General features: G+C 39.1%; 1 protein-coding gene across 10 annotated transcripts; it reads left to right on the top strand.

Annotated features, from left to right (window-relative positions):
• The first annotated feature begins 171 nt into the window (after positions 1-171).
• Positions 172-22,932, top strand: LOC4325942 (myosin-17). Of its 10 annotated transcripts, none has more exons than XM_015760790.3 (53): positions 172-506; positions 1,417-1,545; positions 2,121-2,264; positions 2,354-2,499; positions 2,606-2,762; positions 2,909-2,967; positions 4,067-4,226; positions 4,325-4,474; positions 4,553-4,689; positions 4,797-4,943; positions 5,027-5,128; positions 5,225-5,282; positions 5,365-5,466; positions 6,956-6,993; positions 7,322-7,448; positions 7,529-7,696; positions 8,229-8,360; positions 8,446-8,555; positions 8,661-8,721; positions 9,516-9,693; positions 9,788-9,993; positions 10,133-10,252; positions 10,335-10,433; positions 10,566-10,754; positions 11,123-11,262; positions 11,950-12,117; positions 12,229-12,396; positions 12,551-12,718; positions 12,900-13,067; positions 15,975-16,142; positions 16,229-16,396; positions 17,053-17,220; positions 17,354-17,521; positions 17,597-17,764; positions 17,882-18,049; positions 18,167-18,334; positions 18,476-18,643; positions 18,722-18,889; positions 19,060-19,227; positions 19,378-19,587; positions 19,701-19,821; positions 19,908-20,000; positions 20,095-20,175; positions 20,270-20,455; positions 20,781-21,125; positions 21,202-21,330; positions 21,413-21,483; positions 21,555-21,654; positions 21,724-21,780; positions 21,888-21,944; positions 22,035-22,115; positions 22,231-22,313; positions 22,416-22,932. In XM_015760790.3, the coding sequence occupies exons 1-53, from the start codon at positions 504-506 to the stop codon at positions 22,540-22,542; spliced, it is 7,155 nt and encodes a 2,384-aa protein (XP_015616276.1). In that variant the 5' UTR covers positions 172-503; the 3' UTR covers positions 22,543-22,932. The 10 variants fall into 10 exon arrangements, with proteins under 10 accessions (XP_015616276.1, XP_015616271.1, XP_015616287.1 ...); XM_015760785.3 differs by having other exon boundaries at positions 20,261-20,455; XM_015760801.3 differs by lacking the exons at positions 15,975-16,142; positions 16,229-16,396 and having other exon boundaries at positions 20,261-20,455.
• The last annotated feature ends 1,386 nt before the right edge of the window (positions 22,933-24,318 follow it).

The raw sequence follows: 24,318 nt of genomic DNA, 5'->3' as shown, positions 1-24,318 counted from the left end.
TCGCACCACGCGGGCGAGGTGAGGTGGTGACCCGACCGCACGTTGGTGGTGGCCCGGCGGGCGGGCGGGGCGGGGCGGACGAACGGAACAGTTCCGCCTCGCGTCGCGCACCGAGATTGATTGATTGGTTATTCGCCATTTTTTTTTGGTTGCCTAGGGGAGTCGAGTCTGGTTGGCTTCCCACCACCACCACCACCACCACCTCCTCTCCTCTTCTCTCCAGGCGCGCCGCTGTGCCCCTGTGCTCACCTCTCGTCGCGGTCGCCCTCGACGGTTCCACCACCCGCGGACCCCGCTCGCCGCCGCCGCAGCCGTGCGCGGATCGCGACGACGCGAGGCGATCGGCGAGCGGCCCGGGGGAGGGGAGGAGATCGCCCGTCGGCGCCCCCCCGGCCCCGCCGAGCCGCGTCTCCTCCCGTCCGATCGCGGGGCTTCCTGGGGCTTCAGTGTGCGCCACTTCTCTCGGGACGGGACGGGACGGGCGCGATTGCGGCAGATGAGACATGGTTCGTGTCTGCTCTAAGCCTCTTTCTTACTTGTCGATGCTTCCTGTTTTTGTTTTTGGTTCCCCGGTGCGCGATGCGATGTGCTGCTCGTGTCGGCGTGCGGTTTTGTCTACTTCTGTTGCGCTTTTGCTTTTTGGCTGGGTTTGGGGGATAATTTGTGTGGTTTTGGAGCGAGCTCGTGTTTGGGAGCACAGGGAAAGTTAAGTGGATTGTAGTTGCCCTTTTGCGGAATTTGGGATATTCCATTTACTCTGCGTATGAATTCATTGGGTTCTTCTAGAAAGCATGTTGGATAAACTAAATCCTAGGAACTAAACAGTAGCAATAAGTAGCTCTTTTGTGGTTTTTAGCACTTTGCGGGAATCACCAATGATATGTCAGGATGCGCTCTAGCTGAATATCTAGCCATTTCACTTGCATCCGAACTCAGTTGAACTTGTTTGCTAGATATGTGACATATGGATTGGAGTTCAGTCTTGTATGAGAGATTAGCTAAACTCTGGAGGAAACTTTTTCGCTTTTGGTATAGTTTTTTTTTTTAGAAGGAACGCTTCTGGTATAGTTTAATGGAATGAAGGCAGATCGCATGAATTACCAACCGTATAAGCTCTGGGTGAAATTCATCTGTTGATCATATGTTAAAATTGATATATACTGTAAACTAGAATCATGTATGTACCTTATGAACTATGTGGGATGATTTTAAATGTATGCAAAGTAGTAAAATTGAGACAAATTTTTACTCAATACAAAAGCAGAACTAAATGCTATATCATCTTCTGACAATACATTAATCTAATGCAAATATATAGCCAGATGTTAAATTTCAAATCACAATGTATAGCCTACCCATTTGCATGTCATTTCAGTTTGTTTGATACTCTTATTTTTTTGCTTGGCACAAATGCAGGCTTCTATGTTAAACATTGTTATAGGCTCTCATGTCTGGGTGGAAGATAAAGATTCAGCTTGGGTTGATGGTGAGGTCTTCCGGATTGATGGTAAAAATGCCCATGTTCGCACAACCAAGGGAAAGACGGTATGCTTTGAGTTGTAATTTTGTATTATATTACTATGAATTTTGAGTCGTAATGGCTTTTGAGTTCAATTTTTTGTTCCAGAGAGTTTACGACTTCAGTTTTTCTGCATGTCTGCCACTTTCTAGTTTTTGACTAAGCAAGTATTGACTGCTGTGTTCATTTAGAGGAAAATAGTTAGCAGAAAAATCATTTGTAGGAAACTTACAGCCCCATGGTAATAAGTTGTATCAAAAAGGCTAGTGAGGTGTTTGAACCATCTAACAATACTTTAACATCTAAGATTTGTGGTATCTCTTTCTAAAATCATCCAAAGCAGTTGATGTCTAACTCCCATTGCACATTTTGTAGCCTCTCAGAGCAGCAAAATACATTAGCTAGTGTGGTTTAATTTGTGGCTTTCATTTAGCTCTACCTGTGTATAACTGATTCGAGAAAATCGACTACAATGAGTGTATATTGATGTCAATGATGTGCTTGATAAGACTTTTATAAGTATGACATTATCTACGGTACTCAGTTTCTATAGCATGTTGTTTTTTGTATGTAAATGGTAATTGTTATTTTTTGCCTCTAGGTTATTGCAAATGTATCAGATATACATCCTAAAGACACAGAAGCACCACCTGATGGAGTCGATGACATGACAAGGTTATCATACTTGCACGAGCCTGGTGTTTTAGATAATCTGGCTGTCAGATATGCAAGAAATCTAATCTATGTGAGTGATCATTTCATTGTAATGTCAAAAGAACAACCATTAACACTAGTCCATTGTTTTTCCCCTAATGATATTCTCTTGAGTTCCAGACCTATACCGGCAATATCCTGATTGCCATAAATCCGTTCCAAAGGCTGCCTAATCTTGTTGATGTCCGAACTATGGAAAAATACAAAGGTGCAAACCTTGGGGATCTAGATCCTCATGTATTTGCAATAGCTGATGTCTCTTACAGGTGAATTTTTATAGTACTAGCACCTCATCTTATTACTGACCTAAGTGTGGAAGTGCTCCTCCTATATTGATGAAACCATTTTGCGTTTGTCTGAATAAGGAAACAGGCAAATGATGAATGAAGGAAGGAACAATTCCATTTTGGTCAGTGGTGAAAGTGGAGCTGGTAAGACTGAAACGACGAAACTGCTGATGAGATATCTTGCATATTTGGGTGGGCGGTCTGGAACAGGAGGAAGGACGGTTGAACAGCAGGTTTTAGAAGTAAGTTGGAAAGATTCCTATGTTTTTAACACATCTTTCTGATATCACTGGAGTTCCATTAGTTCAAAAGATATAGTGTTTTCTAATGTATCAATTTCCTTATTTTTCTTTGCTGTTTTTCTTTCTCACTTGTGTTTTGGATCCAGTCAAACCCAGTCCTTGAAGCTTTTGGGAATGCAAAAACTGTTCGGAACAACAATTCAAGGTATGCATATCATAACATGGAAATAAGAAGATAGTGAAATCTATACTGTTTGCAGCTTTAGAGTTCAGAGTAACACAAACAAAGTGGTAGTACAGTTGTGTTGTATACATCATAATCAAAGGTGTGAAGGAGCAGCAGAGTTTATTATGGTATCACTTGCGGAATAACTGTGTGTTGCTAAAAATAAACATGCTACAAAAGCAAAAATTACTATTCTGTGAACGTATTCTGATCATTAGCGCTTCACTGGCATGATCCTGTATAGATTATTTCAGGAAGGTCTTGATCTTACAATATGAAATGTTTTTTGTTTCGAAGTAAAGTCTCGATAAAATAATTTGGACCGTAGCTTTCACATATGTAGAACCTTGAGGCATGGAACTTGGTTGGTCATATGGTATTGCAATTATGTACTGAGTACAAAGTTAAGCTAGAACTGAGTGTAGCTGGAAAATGGTATTGCAGGCTATAGAAAATGATTTTAGCTTGTGGAGTTTAGCTGGAGGCCTGGAGCTTACGCTCTCCAAGAGCTTCTCTGTAGGTCGCTTACCCCGGGCAATTAGTTTGTGTTTGCTTGTTCTGGTCGTGTGTCAACCTTAGGTGTTGTGTGTGTGGGCGTGTTCTTGGGTGTGTGTCAGTTTAGCCCCCTCATTTTGTATTTAGTTTCTTTCTTCTTAATGAAATGAAACGCAGTCCTGCATTTTCGAGAAAACAAAGTTAGGTTAGAACTTAGAACTCTCTTGAAAGAAAAAACAAAAGTTCAATGGCTGCTAATGTTAGTATTTTGCCAAATATTTGAACTGGTCCCACCTGCTAGATTCAAGCAACCATTTTGCTTTTCAAGAAGATTACCAATGCAAATCGTTTTGGCTCTGATCGCGTATGGGTCAGCAGGCCATGAAGGATAAACATATAACTATTTTAGCCTCTCAATATCTAAGATCAAAACTAACTGGTTCTATTTTGTATTCACGACATTTAGCTCACACAGACAGTAAAATAATCAAATATTAACTTTAGTAGTTCATTCCCTCATTCTTGTTCATACTACGATTATGTGATACTTACATGGATGTTAATTTTTCTTAACATACTGAAGTCGATTTGGTAAGTTCGTTGAAATCCAATTTGACAAGAGTGGGAAGATATCTGGCGCTGCTATTAGAACTTACTTGCTTGAGAGATCTCGAGTCTGCCAAATCAATAGTCCAGAGCGAAACTACCATTGCTTTTACTTCCTCTGTGCTGCGCCACCAGAGGTACTTTTTTTCCCTGTTTGTGGTCTCAGTTTGCATGTAGAATCTTTCTTTTCAACCTGTTACATGTGCTACTTTTTATGCCAAAATTGTGGTTGCAGGATATAAAAAGGTATAAGCTGGGGGATCCATCTTCATTTCATTACCTCAATCAGTCGTCTTGCATTAGAGTTGATGGTATCAACGATGCTGAAGAGTATCTTGTAACTAGAAATGCTATGGATACAGTTGGCATCATTGAGCAAGAACAGGTTTTAAAATCTGCCCCCTTAAAGTATTGAATTGTTTTACTGGGGATGCATTTTATCAAACGACATTTTCTTTTACAGGAAGCTATATTCCGGGTTGTTGCTGCTGTGCTGCATCTTGGAAATATTAATTTTGCAAAGGGGAGTGAGGTAGATTCATCTGTTATAAAGGATGACAAATCTAGATTCCATCTTAATACAGCCGCAGAGCTCTTGATGTATGCCTGACGTTTTAAGTTCTTCACTTCTCTTTGTAATTTTAGTGCCATCTTTCCAATATTTAAATATTTACAATCTACAATACATTGTGAAATGCTTATTACAGGTGTGACTGCAAGAAGTTGGAGAATGCCTTGATAAAAAGGGAAATAAATACACCAGAAGGAGTGATTACTACTACAGTTGGTCCTAGTTCTGCTACTGTTAGCAGGGATGGCTTAGCAAAACAAATATACTCTCGATTATTTGACTGGTAATAGAGTTGACTAGGGACAACTCATTCCATACTTTTTATGCGCATATCCTTTCTAAGTATGTACAGTTGTACTATTGCAGGCTTGTAAATAGAATTAATGCATCGATTGGGCAAGACCCAAATTCGGACAAATTGATTGGGGTACTTGACATATATGGCTTTGAAAGTTTTAAAACTAACAGGTAACTAGCTAGGTGCAGAAAGAATAGTTAATTTATGCTATCGAAGACACTATATGAGTTTGCTAAGTCCTTCTATTGTATTCTGCTGCTATACAGTTTTGAGCAATTATGTATCAATTTCACAAATGAAAAACTTCAGCAACATTTTAACCAGGTACCTGTACAACTCATCATATTAGTAGACTGTTATTCTCTTGCTTCCTGTGCCAAGCAACCATGGATGCTTGTTTTTGCAGAATGTATTCAAAATGGAGCAGGAGGAGTATACAAGGGAGCAGATTAACTGGAGTTACATAGAGTTTGTAGATAACCAAGATGTACTTGATTTGATCGAGAAGGTATTGGTTAACTACGCTGTTGTAATTTGTTTTCCCCAAGTGCTAATGCAGTTAGGTCCTGTTATGATCCGCAGATCACAATGAGTAAACCCAGACTATAGCTGGGTGGAATCGACAGTTTGTGGGGAGAGGGAAAACCGGAGTGTGGGAAGAACCTGTGTGTTTCTTTGCTAAACCTCTTAATTTTGGGACAGAGGAAGTAGATGGCAGCTCCTTTATGAAGCTAAGTAACCAATAGATAAGATACACGGCTTATGAAGCTAACAATAATTTTACTGCAACAGATAAGATAGATGACCAAGTAACATGTTAATCCTCAACTTAGCTAGACAATGTTCTACTGTGTCAGATACATAGGCCCATATTATGCAGTTGTGTAACCCTGAGATGCCTATAGAAACTGTGCTGTTGCCATGTGCTAACAGTTGCTGCCTCCCATGTCCAGCTGAATGCCTTTTTGGTATCAATCCATAACGACCAAAGTTGAATCGCGAGCCTGAAGCATATTCAATGAAACCACAAACTGGTATCATATAGAAGGGCCCATAAACAGTCTTGACCAATTCGGGCTTATTCACTGAAATACTATAAACCCCTTTTCCTTTCTTAATGACTTCGCTCTTCACTTACTTCATATCCAACTATTGATAGCTGGTGTAGTTTCAAAGGATACCCAGGGAGCTAGGGGAAAAATAAGCAAAAGCCTATCTATATGGATTGCTTGAGCTTTTTCATCTGCTCAAGTAAAAGACTAGCCAAGCTCAAGCCACAGACTTTGGGCCTGAAGCTGACTTCGGTGGATGTGCTAACTTGAATAGGATCCATATTCTGGGATTGTACCTTTTACCTGTAGGAGCAGCAATAGTGATTAGTGATATAAACTGATTTCAGCACGATTTTTTAGACAAAATCTCATAATGAATTTGAAGATTGATTTGACTTAAGGCCTCAGTATTTTTAGACAAAGTTCCATATTATACACCAATATTATGCCAATCTTATCTTCCTTTGAGTTGATCAGTATTTGTTGGAGTATAAGTGAATTGTATGTCTTTCCTCATCAGCTTAAGCTTTTGGATTGAACTGGTTGGTGCCAGAGCTAGAGTTCTCGAGTTCGAATCCAGGCTGGCACGCAATCAAATAAAAAATTGCAGCCACTTCTATTCCACGCTTGGGGCTTGCGGGAGGGGAGTGTTGGAGTACAAGTGAATTGTCTGCCTTTCCTCATCAGCTTAAGCTTTGGGGTTGAACTGGTCGGTGCATGCAATTCAATAGTATCGAATAAAACCAACGTAAGCTATGGGAAAACATTGGTCTACCTGATCTTGAGCTTCTTTAAACCAGTAGATGATACCATACTTAATTGCTACAGTGCCTTCCACAGATGATTGTAGTTTCAAAACACGTCTATGTTCCTGTTGTACATTACCACCACCTTTTTTTTTATCTTTTATGTTCTAATATTTAGTTATCACGTTTCTGTGTCCAGAAACCAGGTGGCATTATTGCACTTCTTGATGAAGCTTGGTAAGTTCCCATTTTTCCTTTGTTTTTCACTGCATGTTCCAATTTTACTGGGACATATTAAGAAAAAAAAGTCTACATATGTGTATTACTACGCTGATGCATGCCTTATGTAGAGAAGTGGATTTTGATCAATTGTTTAGTTAGGAACAATATATGTTATGTGGATTGCCAGATCCTATTTTTCATAATATGCTGAAGTGGACACCTGATGTTCATTCCCAAGCAACACATGTCATTCTTGTTTTTACTTAGGGGTGTGCATTTTTTGCACCGCATGACATTTCTAATGTCTCTGATATTTTTTTCTTTTATTGTCTATATCAACCAGCATGTTCCCAAAGTCGACACACGAGACATTTTCCCAGAAGCTGTACGAAAAGTTCAAGAATCACAAAAGATTTACCAAACCAAAACTTTCTCGTACTGCGTTTACTATCCAACATTATGCTGGAGATGTAAGCATTTTCAGTGTACTGCTCTTATCTTTATTCATAAATTTGTCTGAGAATGTCACACTTTTTAAATATATCTCCAGGTGATATATCAATCTGATCATTTTCTGGACAAAAACAAAGATTACGTGGTAGCAGAGCATCAGGAATTACTGAATGCTTCCAGATGCTCTTTTGTGTCTGCATTGTTCCCCCCGGCATCAGAAGAGAACACAAAATCATCAAAGTCCTCAATTGCCACTCGCTTTAAGGTAACTCTCTGCTATATTAGACTTGTTTATTATGTCACTATTTTATACTATGTGGGTTATGAATTCAACTTTTGTTTCCTACTAATGGTAGAAACTTAAATATGTTTAGTGGACCCTTACATAGCTTGTAATCTGAGCTTATTATTTTTCCATGCCATGTTATTAGACCGATGTCACATCACCAAACTAGTGATATGAATTAAATGTCATGGGAGAATCTCGCTATTTTTTAGGTAAAACAGCATGGGAGAATCTCGCTTGCGACACGATATTAGACTAATGTGTTGGCATACTGCATAATCATTACATTTTTTCTGCTACTATGTCCTATGCCAGAGATTCATGGCATGATATAGCAGAAAGGACCTAAGCTGAATCTAAATACGTAGTATATAACTTTAGGGATTTTATTTGACAGATTAGTATAATAACAATTGAAGTTTTTAATAAAGAGTGGGATTGTGGTGTTTACTTTTCTTTAGCTGTGCTTTGATATAGAAACACCTCTCATTTGATTGAGTTTAATTTCCAGGTGCAACTTCATGAACTGATGGAGACGTTGAGCTCTACAGAGCCTCATTACATTAGATGTGTAAAACCAAATAGTGTTCTTAAACCTGCTATATTTGAGAACACGAATGTTCTGCAGCAACTTCGATGTTCGGTAAGTAGATATTATATTTCCTTTTTTGAAATTTCGTGGAGTACAGTTTCATAGTGCCTTCTGATAATTGTTTTTCATCCTTAAGGGTGTTCTTGAAGCGATTAGAATCAGCTGTGCTGGATATCCCACAAGGAAATTATTTCATGATTTTCTTCATCGCTTTCGCATTCTTGCTTCTGAAATTGTGAAAGAGAAGTGAGTATCAATGCCTCAACAATTTAGTGTCTTCATTTTGTCTAATAAATTTTACCCTTTCATTTCTGGTTTGTATTAATAAATGGTCCACATGCTTTTCTGTAGAAATGATGAAAAGGTCACCTGCCAAAAGGTTTTGGATAAAATGGGGCTGCAGGGTTACCAGGTGAAATATGTTTTACTAGCCATCGCATGCATTTATTGTTTGGCTACCATAGGCATGGCCCCATATGGCCATATGACATGTACATCTTCACTAAAATGGCATGTATGCCATGGGAATGTTCTTAATGAGTAGGGACAACTTATATCTTTTAAAGTAGGTGGTTACTGGCCAGATAAACATTGTCTGAAATGGGTGAGACTTTGCCACTTTGAGAATAAATGCATACATGTTTGCCTTGTGAGTCTAAACAGCATTGAAATAAAAGGATGGTCTGGTTCGGTTTTCAATCGGGTTCTGGGTTAGATTGTGTTCTAAACCAAGAAGTTGAAATTATTTTTGTGTGTATTCCAACAAACTGGGTTGCTGTATGTGGACGACATAAATTATAAAAAAAAATACGAAAAGAATAAAATACTGAGCTCATCAGAAAGGGCTAGAGGTACCTAGGGTGGGTTGAACCACTGAAGTATAGGGTTTGCTTATAGTGGGGTTTGATGTGGTTGGTACCAACTATGGATTTATTGAAGAGACTACCAATGATTTTGGGCCTTGGACTTGGCCCACCACCATTTAGCTGTTCTTTATGAGTTATATTTTTCTCTCTTGATATGATTTAATAGTAGGATTATACTGTTGAAAACATATTAGAAGGTTCTGACTTGACTCCTTGCAAGCAGATGATTCACAACGCATGTTGTCCTTTTGGTTGCTTTTGTTTAGTGTCTAGGAAAATATAATGCTTTGGAAGTTTGCTTAGTTAGTCCTATAGTTGAAAAATTAATTGCAACTTACAGATTGGAAGAACCAAAGTATTCCTGAGAGCTGGTCAGATGGCTGAATTAGATGCTAGAAGAACAGAGGTGCGGAATAATGCAGCAAGAGGTGTTCAGGGTCAGTTTCGTACTCATGTTGCTCGTGAGCAGTTCCTGATACTGCGTAATGCATCTGTTTGCTTGCAATCCTTTGTTAGAGGTAAAGTGCTTTTCAGATGGTATCTGAAAATGTTTTTGTGTAGTATATAGATGGACCTGTATACATATATTGAGAGCTTTTCTTCTGATTGCAGCAAGATTGGCTTGTAAACTGCATGAATGCCTGAGACGAGAAGCAGCAGCAATAAAAATTCAGAAAAATATCCGCTGTTATTTTGCATGGAGAACTTATTCTCAACTGCGTTTGTCAGCCATTACATTGCAGACAGGGTTAAGAACCATGGCAGCTCTCAAGGAATTCATGTTTAGAAAGCAAAACAAGGCTACTACCCATATCCAGGTAGGCTAGCTGTTCTTGTATACACTTCACTGTTACTTTCCTTGTTCAACTGTAGATGGACATCAAGCTCCTGGTTGTATGTGCCATTCATCTTCATTTGCTTATGTTTAGACCATCATTTGGACATGTGTATCTGCAGACCCAGTGGCGTTGCCACAGAGATAACTCTAACTATCTAAAACTGAAGAGAGCAGCATTGACTTATCAATGTGCTTGGAGAAGAAGGGTTGCCAGAAGGGAGCTGAGACAGCTCAGAATGGTAAATGAACACCTTTTGATTTGTAACTGATGGATTTTTTTTCCTTTACTAAAGCAAATTTTCTCATGCACAAATATTCTAGGCTGCAAGAGATACACAAGCTCTTAAGGTGGCAAAAGAGAAATTGGAGGAACGTGTGGAGGAGCTAACAAACCGGTTGGGCCTGGAAAAGAAATTAAGGGTTAATTCCTGGTCTTGAGTACAATTAAATTACTGCAGATATGGTGCAACTGCACTGACTTACGTTGGCACTGCAGGTTGTATCCGTATTGACATAGAAACTATTGGTCATGTATGTGTATTTGATTTGCAGACAGATCTGGAGAAGTCCAAAGTAGCAGAAGTTTCTAAATTGCAGGCCGCTCTTAATGAAATGGAACAGCGAATGCAAGACGTCACAGCAATGCAGGAAAGAGAATCAGCTAAAAAGGCTGTTGAGGAAGCTCTTGAGCAAGAAAGAGAAAAGATCAGTTCATTGACTTCTGAAATCGAAGGACTCAAGGTACATTGAACCACTAGGGAGGGTCTCTATTAACATTTGATAAAATGGTTTACAATAGCAATTTACTGTTGTATATATGTTTATATTAAAAAGAGTCAGCAGTGTACAGTTGTAATTTTTCTACTTCCTCCGTTTCACAATGTAAGTCATTCTAGCATTTCCCACATTCATATTGATGTTAATAAATCTAGATAGGTATATATGTCTAGATTCATTAGCATTAATATGAATGTGGAAAATGCTAGAATGACTTACATTGTGAAACGGAGGGAGTAGAAGCAATCATGATATTTATTTCTGGCCTGTTTTAGCTCATTTAGGCATGGTATGAAATATTTTGATATTCAGTGAGTGCACTATTATGACAGGCGCTTCTAGTAGCAGAACAAGAGGAAAATGATTTAACTAAGAAAGCACATGCTAATGCTCAAGAAAGAAATGAAGAATTGAGCAAGGAAGTCGAGGATGCAGATGGAAAAATCAAGCAGCTTAGCGATACTGTGCAGAGGTTTGTCTTTTTTTCTTAATTGCCTGAGTGTTCAGTATTATTTCTTGTTGATTGTGGAAGCTAAACCAGAAAACAGTTGACTAGAACATGCATTCTCCCAAAATAAAAAGAGCATCATACATAACTCTACATTCTAATGCCTGCACATAACAGACATAGACATGCACGTTCATACATAAGATGGTGCACGCTTTATGTTTCTTGCAGTTCTAGAAACACCTGTGTCACTCGAATTCTCAACTTTAGATCATTTTATTCATTGGATCTCACTGCACCTCCTCCCTCCTAAATACCCCCCTTCCATCTCTTCTAGCCTCCCCAGAAAAGCACTCTTTTATAGTAAATTCCAATAAATCTCCATGTTGTATAAAACCCACAATTTTCTCATTTGGTAGTTAACCACTTCTGACCACTGTAATTTCTGGACATTTTGTTTGACTGGTGCCAGATCTAGAAAGTGTATTTGCTGGTGTATTTCTTTTATAACTACATGTTTTCATTATGAAAATCAGATGCCTCTTTAAATGATTTGAGGGACATTTATGTCAATTCAGAAATTCATGGTATTCTTTTGCTTCCATTGTTCCCTTAGATTCATTTATGTGCAACCGATAGTTTACTGTAATGGGCACATACCATTTCGGCTCTAATAGCATTAAAATGCACTCCCATTCTTTTTCAATACAGACTAGAGGAGACTATACAAGAAAGGGAGGCCCTTTTGCTAGCAGAAAGACAGGAAAAGGAAGAAGCTAGTGCCGTAATAGCTGAATCTCAAGCAAGAAATGAAGCATTTGCAAGCAAGCTTGAAGATGCTGAGAAACAAATCGATCTGCTTCAGGAAACAGTTCAAAGGTTCGTCCTAGAAAGTTCTTGTGAACTGATATTCTATTGTTTGGTCATAAATATCTTTCCATCTTCCTTTACTATGATGTCTGATGGCTTGCAATCTATTTCTATATGTAGATTTGAGGAGGCCATTACAAAATTACAATCTTCAGTGACTATTGAAAAGCAACAACATGAGGAAACTGTGGTACAATTAGCTGAAGCACAAGCTAAAATTGATGAACTTCTGAGAGAAGCTGGGGATACTGATGAAAAATCTACTCAACTTGAGACTACTATACAAAGGTTTTTAGATTCTTTACAAGTTACATGGCCATTGCTCGACATGCATGGAAACTTTTGATCAATCATGAAGTCATTTTCTTTTGCAACCATATGTATTTTACAAAATCTGTTCTACTATCTCAATAACAGTTCTTTCTTCTTTTTGTGAACATAGGCTTGAAGAAAGTTTAACAGAGAAGGATGCTTTATTGACTACAGAAAGGCAAGAAACTGAAGCAACTAAGAAATTACTAAGCGAAGCACAGTATAAAAATGAGGAACTACTCAAAAAAATTGAAGATGCTGATAAAAGCATTGCTCACTATCACGACACCACCCAAAGGTCTGCTGTTTGATGTTTGCATTGACTTATTTTTATATTCTAGGGCAGTTTGTTTCGGATTTATTTTCTACCCGTTTAAATTCTGGTTACTAATTTTGTGCTTTATTAATGATCTTGCTGTTGGAGATCACCTCTATAAGTAAACATTGACGCAGCTGATTATTTGTTCCCCATTGATCAGACTTGAGGAAAATGTGACAGCAGTAGAGAATTCATTGAAAGCTGAGAGACAGCATAATGGTGCAATCATGAAACAACTAGCTGATGCTCAGGTAGAAATTGGGGAGCTACAAAGAAACCTTGAAGATGCTGATAGGAGAAACAATCAGCTTCAAGATTCTTTACAGAGGTTCCTTTCTTACCTTAGATTATGTACTTGATTCGGTATTATCTTGCACCATCAATATTGGTATTTGTCAATATTCTACTACATGCATTTAGTCACATCTAGCATAGGTAAGTATCCTTCTATCAGTGAGGCAGTGTTTGGCTAATGGGATAGGGAAATGATTTCCCACCCACCAAAAGACACTTTTAAATCCTAATCATTCATTCTCCCTCTTCTATTTAATCCTAACCCTTGCTTCATTTCCTAATCCCAATCTCACCCCCCCATTTCCCATTATCCAAACACACCCTGAGTAGCAGCCCTCTGATTGGCGAAACGAGGTGCTTTTGCTCCCAATTAACCACCTTCTCTTAGAAGTTCCGAGACATCATGCAATATGTAAAGCAGTAATGGAATTCTGTTGTAAAAGAATGGACACGGATGAAGGATATATAAGAGCAAGTATAATAGCATGCTATAGGTTAGCTACAGACATATGTGGAGGAGAGAGGAGAGGAGAGGAGAGAGAAGAAAAGCGGGCTAAAGATTTGTAGCCAGCTGCAGCATGGGTTCCAAAATATTGTGTGTGTATGAGAGGTGGGCCAAGTATTAATGGTGCAATATATATTTATATAAAATTATTGTATGGGTAGGCTATTAGAGTGGCTGTAGATAATGTGTCAATTTTTAGAGCTGACAGTTGGCTATACTACTCCCTCTGTCCGCAAATATAAGGTTTTTTGGTTGGATGTGACATATCCTAGTACGACGAATTTGGACAGAGTCTGTCCAAATTTGTTATTGTCGTGGAGCGATCCTCTCTAGCGGGTGGTCGTGAGACCCTTCTTTGTGAGTTCGGCTAGGGGAAATGGCGCGATGATCAAGGGCCTACTTCCGCTTGCGGTCTAATTGCTAGATCGCTCTCGTGGCTGTGTGGGAGCTCAAGGATTATACAGGTTCGGGCCGCTATTGAGCGTAATGCCCTACTCCTGTGTATGGGATTATGGTGAATTTTTACAAGAGGTTTTGAGCTCTAAGGGAAACCTAGCTGTTCTTCCTCCGAGCTCAAGTTCTCTGAGAGTCGTCCCCTTTCTCGGTGGACGAGGTCCTCCTTTTATAGTCCAAGGGGATACCACATACACCGTTTGTACCTACCCCTCCATCGGAGGGGGGGGGCACATGGCCCTAATCATACCGCTATCCTTTGCTTCAACCGGAAGCAACATGGTCGCCTGGCTCCAGGTGGGGCCCAGAAACGCCCCCCGCCTGACACGGGAGACATCCCTGTCATTCCCTATTAATTGTATGAAGACTTCGGCGGCTTACCACGCACGTGGGGCGCCCCTGGCAACGTGCCGATGGGACAGGGCATACCTGCTCCCACTCCGCCTGACACAGGGCGGAACGTGGGGGCACTGCCCCCGTCCCGTCGCCTGTGACCGGTCACAGGCCGGTCAAGCTCGATTGACATGGGTCAATCGAGTGGCGCCGCACGTCTAATGCGGCGTGGGACAGTTGGGGCGCCGCGCATTGAAGGCGCGGAGCAGTGTCTTTCGCCCCGCCCGCTCTCCCCGCCACGTGGTGGTCGGGCGAGGGCCTCGGGGTAGCACGCCCTGAAAGCCCGAGGGGTGCGACGTGGCACCCCGAGGCCCCCTGGCCACCTCAGCGCTACCCAAGGGGCGGGGGGAGGCGAGGCCGTGTAGCCACGCGACTAGATGGGAAGGATACTTCCCTCTACTGTGCGTACCCCCGGGCCCATTTCACCGACAGTTATATTAGGATGTATCACATCCGGGCAAAAGCAATATTTGTGGACAGAGAGAGTATTAAACTTGCTCAAGTGCTATAAGCCTCTAGACCCTGCCTCTAAATTTGCCACATAGGATAAGGTGATGAGGTGGAGGAGAGAAGTTAGAAGAGAGAGGATAAGCCACCCCTCATGCAAGGGGCAACCTCTACACAATCTCCAAGAGAAGTGTAAGATGATGTCAGAGTGAACTAATAAAAGAAAATGATTGGGGTTTGTGTATTAGAGGCGATATGTTGTACTTGCCACCTTTAAATAATGAGTAGATGACATGGCTCAAATTAGATGTAGCATCCACCTTCACTATAAAACTTGCTCTAAAAAACTTGGGAAGTTCTTGACATATCTAAAAGACTTCATCATATTTTTTTCAATTAGGGTCATATGAACTGCTTAATGTGATGACCCTGGTTCCTAGCTTTAAGAAGGGGTTCAGCGTTTTGCTTTCTCAACACTTAGGCTGTGTTCGCTGGAGCTTGTTCCCAACCGGAACAGTGTGCACGGAAAATGGATCGATCCATTAGCGTGTGATTAATTAAGTATTACTACCTCCGTCCCAAAATATAACAACTTTTGGCTATGAATTTGGACACACAGTTGTCCAGATTCATAGCTAAAAATGCTTATATTTTGGGACGGAGGGAGTAGCTAATTTTTTTTCAAAAATGGATCAATATGATTTTTTAAGGGACTTTTGTATAGAAACTTTTTGCAAAAAACGCACCATTTAGCAGTTTGAAAAGCGTGTATGTGGAAAACGAGGGAGATGAGTTGGGAAACCTAGGGTAAGAACACAACCTTAGTCATGCCTTAAGGGATGGCTGGCACAAAAATGAAAAAAAAAAAGAAGAGGATGAGACTGGATATTCTTTAGTTGCAAGAGATCCAGAAAAGGTAGTGCCTCAATAAGGAGTAGCATATATTCTTAAGAAAATTAATCTGCTTCAGGATAAACTGTGCAGACTTGTTTCATTGACAGAAGAGTGTTATTAGTAGCTTGACAGACATGCTCGTTGAATCTAAATCTGCTATACCTTCAATGTAGAAGATTCAAGTATTTGGTTATAGATCATTAATGTTGTTATTAGGTAGTTATGATGCATTTTTTCAATACTTCGTAGACTTGTCGAAGATGCTACCACAAGTGAGGCTTTATTGGTAGCTGAAAGGCAAGAAAATGAAGTGACCAAAAAAACACTAACTGAAGCTCTGGATCAAATTGAGGAATTAGTTAAGGAGGTCGAGTGTGCTAAAAACAGTGTGTATCAGCTTCAAGATAACATCCAAAGGTCCGTTTACTCCAAAATAGAAACCATTGATGAAACCTGTTTGTGTGGCTTTAGTTTTTTACCTTTTTTTTAATCCATGGGCATAGACTTGAACAAAATGCATCTGCAAGAGAGGCAGATCTGCTAACAGAGCGTCAGGAAAAGGAGACAACATCCAAAGCACTAGCAGAGGCGCAAGCAAAGATTGAAGGATTACTGGAGGAAATTTCTTCTGCTAATAAAAAAACCGACCTACTTCAAAAAACTATAGAAAGGTTTGTTGTTTTTTTTTTTCATGGAAGCATTGTTTGTTGCCTAAACTTAGTACCAGGAATTTACTTGCATGTGTTTTCATGTACCTTCAAAACATCCTGATGTATAGATTTTTAAAACAGTAGTTATAGATTTTGTCATGAAGTTTTGTGTGGTGCTCGTCTCTTCCTTATACTTCCTCTTTTGTGGGATGTGATGACTAGTATTATTAAAGAAGTACATTACTTGTAATAGGAATTTTCAGTATTTATCAGCGGATAACCTGCATATTTTTTGGTATGGGGTAGAAGTATAGCTTCGAACATTAGTGTGAATATATGGAGCAGGTGACCTTGTTCACTTGCTCTGTTGAAGGCCTGGTGACCTTCTCACCATCACCTGGAACTTGTTGATAAATGATGTACACATAGGAAAGAAGAATTCAATGTTTCTGAAGTTTTAAAGTGGGTGAATGGAATTAAGCATTATGATATTTGATTTAAGTTGTGCAATCATGAGTGGTTGTAGTTTGAGACTTATCACAGGAGATGCTAAGTAGCTTCCCATTTTGAATGGGTGTAACCTGGAAAACCTTGTGTGGTGTAGCGTCCGGCTTGACTATATATTTTCTCCATCGATTTTATAGATTGCGGCTGTTATAATTTAATCCTGAACATAGGTTAGAAGAGGGGGCAACAACAACAGATGCTCTCTACTTAACAGAAAGACAAGAGCATGATCAAACCAAGAAAGCATTTTCTGAAGCTCAAGAAATAAATCAACAATTATATAGGAAAATTGAAGAAGCTGAGAAAAACATAGAACAGCTTCGGGAAAATGTGGAAAGGTCTGTTTCTCATTATTCTAACTTATTGGTAGCCTATCATAACTAGCAGCAAAGTTCAAGATTTGTGCACTAACTGGTACTAGAGTTCCCCTTTGTGTACTAACATTGATTTCCTTAATTCCATCAAGTATAGACTTGAAAAAGATGCAACAGCAAGAGATTCTTTGCTGCTTATGACAAAGCAAAGCCATGATGACACCATAAAAGAGCTACTTGAAGTTCAGGAGAGAAACCTGGAGTTAATGAACGGAGTAGAGGATTCAAATAAGAAAATTATGCTGCTTGAGGATTCAGTAAAAAGGTTTAGTCTCTTTGCTTTCAAGTATTTGTAAGATTAAAACTAATTATTAGTAATATCTCTCTTGTTTGACCATAGACTTGAAGAAAGAATAGCGTACATAGATTCCTTATTGGCCATAGAAAGACGTGAAAACAACGAGACCAAGAAAGAATTAGCTGATGCTCAGAAAGAGATTGAGGAATTACTGGATGAAATGCAAGACAATGTTGCAAGTATAGCAGAACATGAGGACACAATTAGGAGGTCTGTTATCTCTCATAGGATCAAGTCATGCTTTTCTTACTGACTTAGAGCGCTAGCCTTATATTTTATCTTCAATGACATAACCCTACGCCTTGTTCCCATTTCTTGTGTGGATAGACTAGAGGAAAATGTGGGAGCAAAGGAGTCTTTGTTGCTAACTGAAAGGGAACAGAATGCTTCAACCTTAAAATTGCTTGCTGAAGCACATTTGGAAATTGATGAATTAATAAGGAAACTTGAAGACTCAGATAGAAAATCTGATAGCCTTCAGAGTACCATAAAAAGGTCAGACAGATAGTGCACAATCAGTGCTAGTTGGGATCACATGTGCCAAATTTGACTTCCATGTTTGCAAATGCCATAACTTGTGTTACATTGGTGTTCTTTTATTCACATCCACAGGCTTGAAGAAGATGGGATTGCCAAGGAGGCTTTACTATTAACAGAAAAGCAAGCACATGAGGCAACAAGGATGACTCTCACTGAAGCTTTGGAAAAAAATGAGGAACTCCTCAAGAAAATTCATGATGATGATAAACATATACTTGAGCTTCAGTTTACTATACAGAGGTCCATTATATTTATCTTCAAGTTTTTATTTCAACATATATGCTTATGCTGAGATCCTACTCATTCAATTTTGCAGTTGCTATATTACCTATTATCATTAAACATATGCTATTCCTCAAATATTTTCTTCTGCCAATACAGGCTTGAAGAAAATACAGCTGCAAAAGAGAACTTGTTGTTGAGAGAAAGGGAACAAAATGATGCAACAACAAAGGCTCAGATTGAGAGTCAAGAAAGAAATGAACAATTACTAAAGAGATTTGTGGATGTTGACAGGAAAATTGATCTTCTTCAAGATACCATAGAAAGGTACTTCGCATGGTATTGCTCAATATATTCATTTATGAGATGTTAATGTTTTGTATTTATTTTTTCATCATGATTCAGGATCGGAGAAAATTCAACGATAAAGGATGCTTTGTTGCTATCAGAGAGACAAGAGAAGGATGCAATTAAGAAAGAACTTGTTGAAGCTGGAGAGAGAAATGAAGAGTTAATAATGAAAATTGAAGACACTGATAAAAAAATCGAACATCTTCAGAATGCCATAATCAAGTTTGTACCTCCACTAATTCTTTTTGGATTTACTCTAGACCAATACAAGTTCATACATTCTTTCACACACTGCCAGCTTATGATGTTTTATTTTGGTATTTAATATATTATGAGTTATTTCTGGTTCTCAATTAACTGATCTTGTAATGGCATGCTTGCCAACAAAACAGGCTTGAAGGAGATATAGAAGCAAAAGATATTTCTTTGGAAGCTGCAAGGGAAGAAAACGACACAATCAGGAAATCTCTTGCTGAAGCTCAAGAGAAAAATGAAGAGTTACTCAGGAAAATTAGTGATAATGAATACAGGATCCACCTACTCCAAGACACAGCACAAAAGTTAGTATCTGTATCCTGTATATTTTCTCAAACTTCGGTGTGCTGCTGCTGAGAGGCAGACTACAATAGGATCACCACTAACCATTTATTTTATCTGTTATTTAAGAAATGTTTATTGCTTTACAACACTAATTTCTTATCTGAAACCAGGCTTCAAGTTGATGCCATTTCAAGATTGTCTTCCTTTGTTATGGAAAAACAAGAAAGTGATGCGGCCAAGAGAGCTCTTACTGAAGCTCGTGAAAGAAACGAAGATCTACTGAAGAGAAATGAGGACCTCCTCAAACGGAATGATGACTTGATTAAGAAAATTGAAGAGTCTAGCAAAACTATTACTCAACTTCAAGAGACCTTACAAAGGTGCATATGCAATTTTTATTTCTTATTTTTACCTATTTGTCATGATGGTATCAGGCTCACTCTATCATTGTCAACTTCAATTAAATAACTCTTTTCCATCCTTCCGTAAACAGGTTGGAAGGAAAATCAACGAACTTAGAAGCTGAGAACCAAGTTCTCCGTCAACAAGCAACTGCAACTCCACCATCAACAGCCAAATCTTCAGCTTCACGCTCAAAGATCACTAGGATTCATGTAATGTATCTTTGGTGAACCCGTTTTACATATTCTTTGCAGGATTGTTTGCTGCTGAAAACTGACTGTTTTATGTATTTTAACAGAGAAGCCCAGAGAATGGACATATCTTGAATGGTGACACAAGACAAGCTGAAATAAAGCCCTCAACTGGCACATCAGAAACGATACCTTCAATAGTGAGTTATACCAATTATATGGCTGCATATAATTTATGAACAATGTCTTAAAAATAATTGATCCTGTGACTTTTCACTTGAAAATGCATTATAGGGCAATCCTCCTGACTTGAATAATGAAAAACATGTTGAACAAGGAGAGAAACTACAAAAAGTACTTAATCAGAAATACCAGGTATTCTGCTAGTATTTATGCTGCATATTGAATTGGAGCTTTAAGCCTTGAGCTTATTTTTATAATGATATTATTTTTTTCTAAGTCTCCTCAGAGTCAGCAGCCTCAGGACGATCAGCAGTGGTTACTCACTTGCATTTCACAATATCTTGGATTTTTCGGGAGCAAGCCTGTTGCTGCGCTTCTTATATATCAATGTCTCTCTCATTGGAGATCATTTGAAGCAATGAAGACTGGTGTCTTTGACAGCATCCTACAGGCTATAAATTCAGCAACCGAGGTTCCTAGCACTTAGTTTTTAAATTTTATAGTATCCTTATCTTTCTCATATAGTACTGATTTTCATAGAGCACACTTTTGTGTTGCAAATTTCTACAGAACTACAGAGAATCTTATCTATCCAATTTCATAGTTTACAACATCTAACATGTACATAAAATTCAGGAGAGGTAAGATTAATTCACAGTTACTGTGGAAACGTTGAAATGTTGGCAAAACATGAAAACAAAAGGAAAATGAATCACATCGCAATAACTTATGTAGTATATCTTCCTTGCAAGTCTACATCATGCAATGTCCTGATGGTAGCTTTCCCTCCCTTGAAGGCCCAAAATGATACAAGAGCATTGGCCTATTGGTTATCCAACTTGTCTACATTAACAGTTCTCCTCCAGCGATCATTCAAAACTACTAGGACAGCAATCTCAACCCCACAAAGGCGAAGATTTTCATCTGAGAGGATCTTTCATGCAAGTCAAACTTCAAATGCTGGGCTTGCTTATCTCAGTGGCCAACCAGTTGTTGGAGCTGCTGGATTACCCCAAGTTGAGGCAAAATATCCAGCTTTGCTCTTCAAGCAACAGCTTGTGGATCTAATTGAGAAGGTTTATGGTATGATAAGTGACAGTGTGAAGAAGGAACTAAATCCATTGCTTGAATTGTGTATCCAGGTAGCTGCCACATGCTCCTTGTTTGGTAAAAAAGAGTGAACCAAATTGAAAGATGTCTAAATTTGAATATCCTCAGGATCCACGAACTTCTCACAGTCCAGCAAAAGGACATGCGAATGGCTTGGGGCAAAAAAATCAGCTTGGACATTGGTTGGCCATTGTAAAGGTCCTCACCAACTATTTGGATGTTCTAAGGGCAAACCATGTAGGTGACCAATTGTTATGGACAAATAGCATCGATTGGCAGAAGGCTCTGAATGCACTTGACTATTTGGTTGAATTTGCAGGTTCCATCAATTTTGGTGCACAAGCTATTCACACAGATATTTTCGCTGATTGATGTTCAACTATTTAACAGGTAAACGCGCCATCCTAATGTTTTGTCTTGACATATGTGAGAGTCTCTAATCCTCATTCCCGTTGAAATAGACTCCTTTTGCGGCGGGAGTGTTGTTCATTTAGCAATGGGGAATATGTGAAAGTTGGACTAGCTGAACTAAAACATTGGTCAGACAATGCTACTCGAGAGGTTATTCACTTCCCTGTTTTTATATGGATTTTCTGAAGCTACCGCCTAATGCGTTTTTGTCTGATACAGTTTGCAGGTTCAGCCTGGGATGCACTGAAGCATATCAGACAGGCTGTTGATTTCTTGGTGCGTGTTCTTTGAAAAAAAACTGTTTCTTTTCCTTTTACAATTCAAATTTGATGCTTGATACCGTTTAATAATAAATGCATGCCATGCCCAACTCCTTTTGTCAGGTGATTTCCCTCAAACCAATGAGGACACTGAAAGAGATACGCACTGATGTGTGCCCTGTAAGTGCTCTACTACTATTTACTAAGATTTTTCCACATGCAATCCTTGCTCAATAAGTTGTCTTGCTAATGTTTTTACGATCTCTTCAGGCACTCAGCATACAACAGCTTGAGCGCATAGTTAGTATGTACTGGGATGACATCAATGGTTCAAACGCTATCTCAGCAGAGGTTAGATGATGAGCTTCATTATGCACTATATGATCTTGCGGGCTTGCCCCCGTTTTGTTTGTTTTCATTCAGACATGAATCATTTACTGATTAATTATTTCCGTTCTATCTACAGTTCACATCAAGCTTGAAAAGTGCAGTACGCGAGGAATCAAATACAGTCACAACCTTTTCCATACTGCTAGATGATGATTCATGGTCAGCTGTCTGTTACATTTGGATGAATGAATTAGTAGCTTTTCAGTTTAGGACCAGAGTTCTGATGGCTCATGGTTTTACTTGCTTCGTTACTTAATGCAGCATACCTTTTTCACTTGATGATATTGCAAAGACAATGCCAATCATTGAGGTGGCTGAAGATGATTTGCTACCTTTTGTTCGTGAAAACCCAAGCTTTGCGTTTTTATTGCAAAGGGGGAACAGTTAACTTTTCTCACCATGGAGCCTTGCAAGTTGTGGATAAATCAGTTGTTCCTATCCGTAGGATAGGGTGTACAGTTCGCATAATTCATTTTTATACCAGATAGCAGGCCATTGAAGAGTAGATTGCTAGGGGAGGTTATAGGTTTCTGATTTTTATTGATTGGTTCGTTGGTTGTATATTTGTGTTCACTTTTTCCTTGCATTGTTTCTTTGCAATTCTTTTTGGGCTTGTATACTAAGGGGCCAAGGGGCAAAACGCCTTTGTGTAAGCATAGAGCTTAGGAGGTTTTGCTATAATTAGTGAAGCTGTACATGTGTTGTAAATGATTAAAGAAAATGAATCGCATCGCTCTGCTGGTATAGAATAATGGTTGTGGTTGGCTGGTTTTTTAAAGATATACGGCGTTGATTCATTTCAATCTGCAGGAGATCATTAAATTTTCAATAAGAGAAGATATCTCACTCTGTTCCGAAATAAAATCACTTAGCATTTGAAATTTGTACCAAAATATGTAAGTACTTCTAACACTATTACTTGACTCATCAATCGCTTCCCTCAAATTTCTTCCCATCTCACCCAACATCTAACTAGGGAGCACCAAACCTTTTTTAAAACCTTAACTTTTGCTACACAACCAATAAATACTTATATTCTTTAATATGGGATTACTCAATTTTTAGTGCTGCATTTCTAGGAGGGCCACTAGGGGATTTATGATGCATCGGTGCCTCTATCCCACGCTCTACCGTGTGCCAATCCACGTCGCAAAACGCCTTGTTCTTGCGATGGCACACCCTTTGATACCTAGCCCTCTCGATGATGGGTTTGTTTGATCTATGCTAAGCCTAAATAGTTCTCTTGTTCTTCAGGACTATTGGCCTATTGGGGGATAAACCCCACTCTTAGGGAGGTAGGGTGTTTGGTTAACTAATGTAATAAATGACTAAAACGCTCCAGGATGACTTTACTCTTATGTAAACGGACAAGGGTAATAACGTAATTTTTCGTCGCTTATGAATAAAATGCCCTCCAAGGGCAAAGTGATGGCGGGATCCATTCCATCCACTGTTAACCTCACTTTGATCCTCTCCCCTTCTTCCCGGTATTCAAGTTAGGGCTCTTCCCAATGAAGACAGGAACCCTTGCCATGCATGTTAGATTTTGTTCCAACAAATACAATTACACATCAAGGGCATGTTTACTTTGATGTCATTTTCAACCTTACCAAATTTTGGTAAAGTTGCTAAAAAAAGTGGTTACATTTAGTTTGCTGCTAAATTTTAGTAACTATATAAGAAATTATACTAAAATTTTGGCAACTATACCAAAATTTTAGCATTGCTAAAATTTGTTAAGGTTTTTTTTGGCATCAAAGTGAACAGGTCCCAAGTAAAATAACTCGTGACACCTCCAAGGTACCACGAAGGTGAGATAGATACCTTATACCATGAAGATGTTATGATATTTCGCATTTTTGTCATGATACAACCACAGGCATGACACCTCATCAAAATCGGCGCATCAATCAGACATTTTCTTCCTTTGGATAGACGTTAACTTCTATAACATTTATTGGTACCCGTAAGTATCATTTTTTTTAATCACGGATACGTAAGGTATCATCACTGGTCACCGCTGAATCTTCATCGGTACCTGGTACCTGACAAGCATCATAACTGATAACTGTAGGTATCATCACGAATATCAGGATATCATCACTGGCACCATACAAAGATGTCATCACTAATTCTTGATATGCAAATGTATTGTTGTAATGCA

This window comes from Oryza sativa, chromosome 1, assembly GCF_034140825.1.
Source record: "Oryza sativa Japonica Group chromosome 1, ASM3414082v1".
NCBI classification, from domain to species: Eukaryota; Viridiplantae; Streptophyta; class Magnoliopsida; order Poales; family Poaceae; genus Oryza; species Oryza sativa.
The sequence above is the reverse complement of the archived record's forward strand: the minus strand, read 5'-3'. Positions and strand labels throughout refer to the sequence as shown.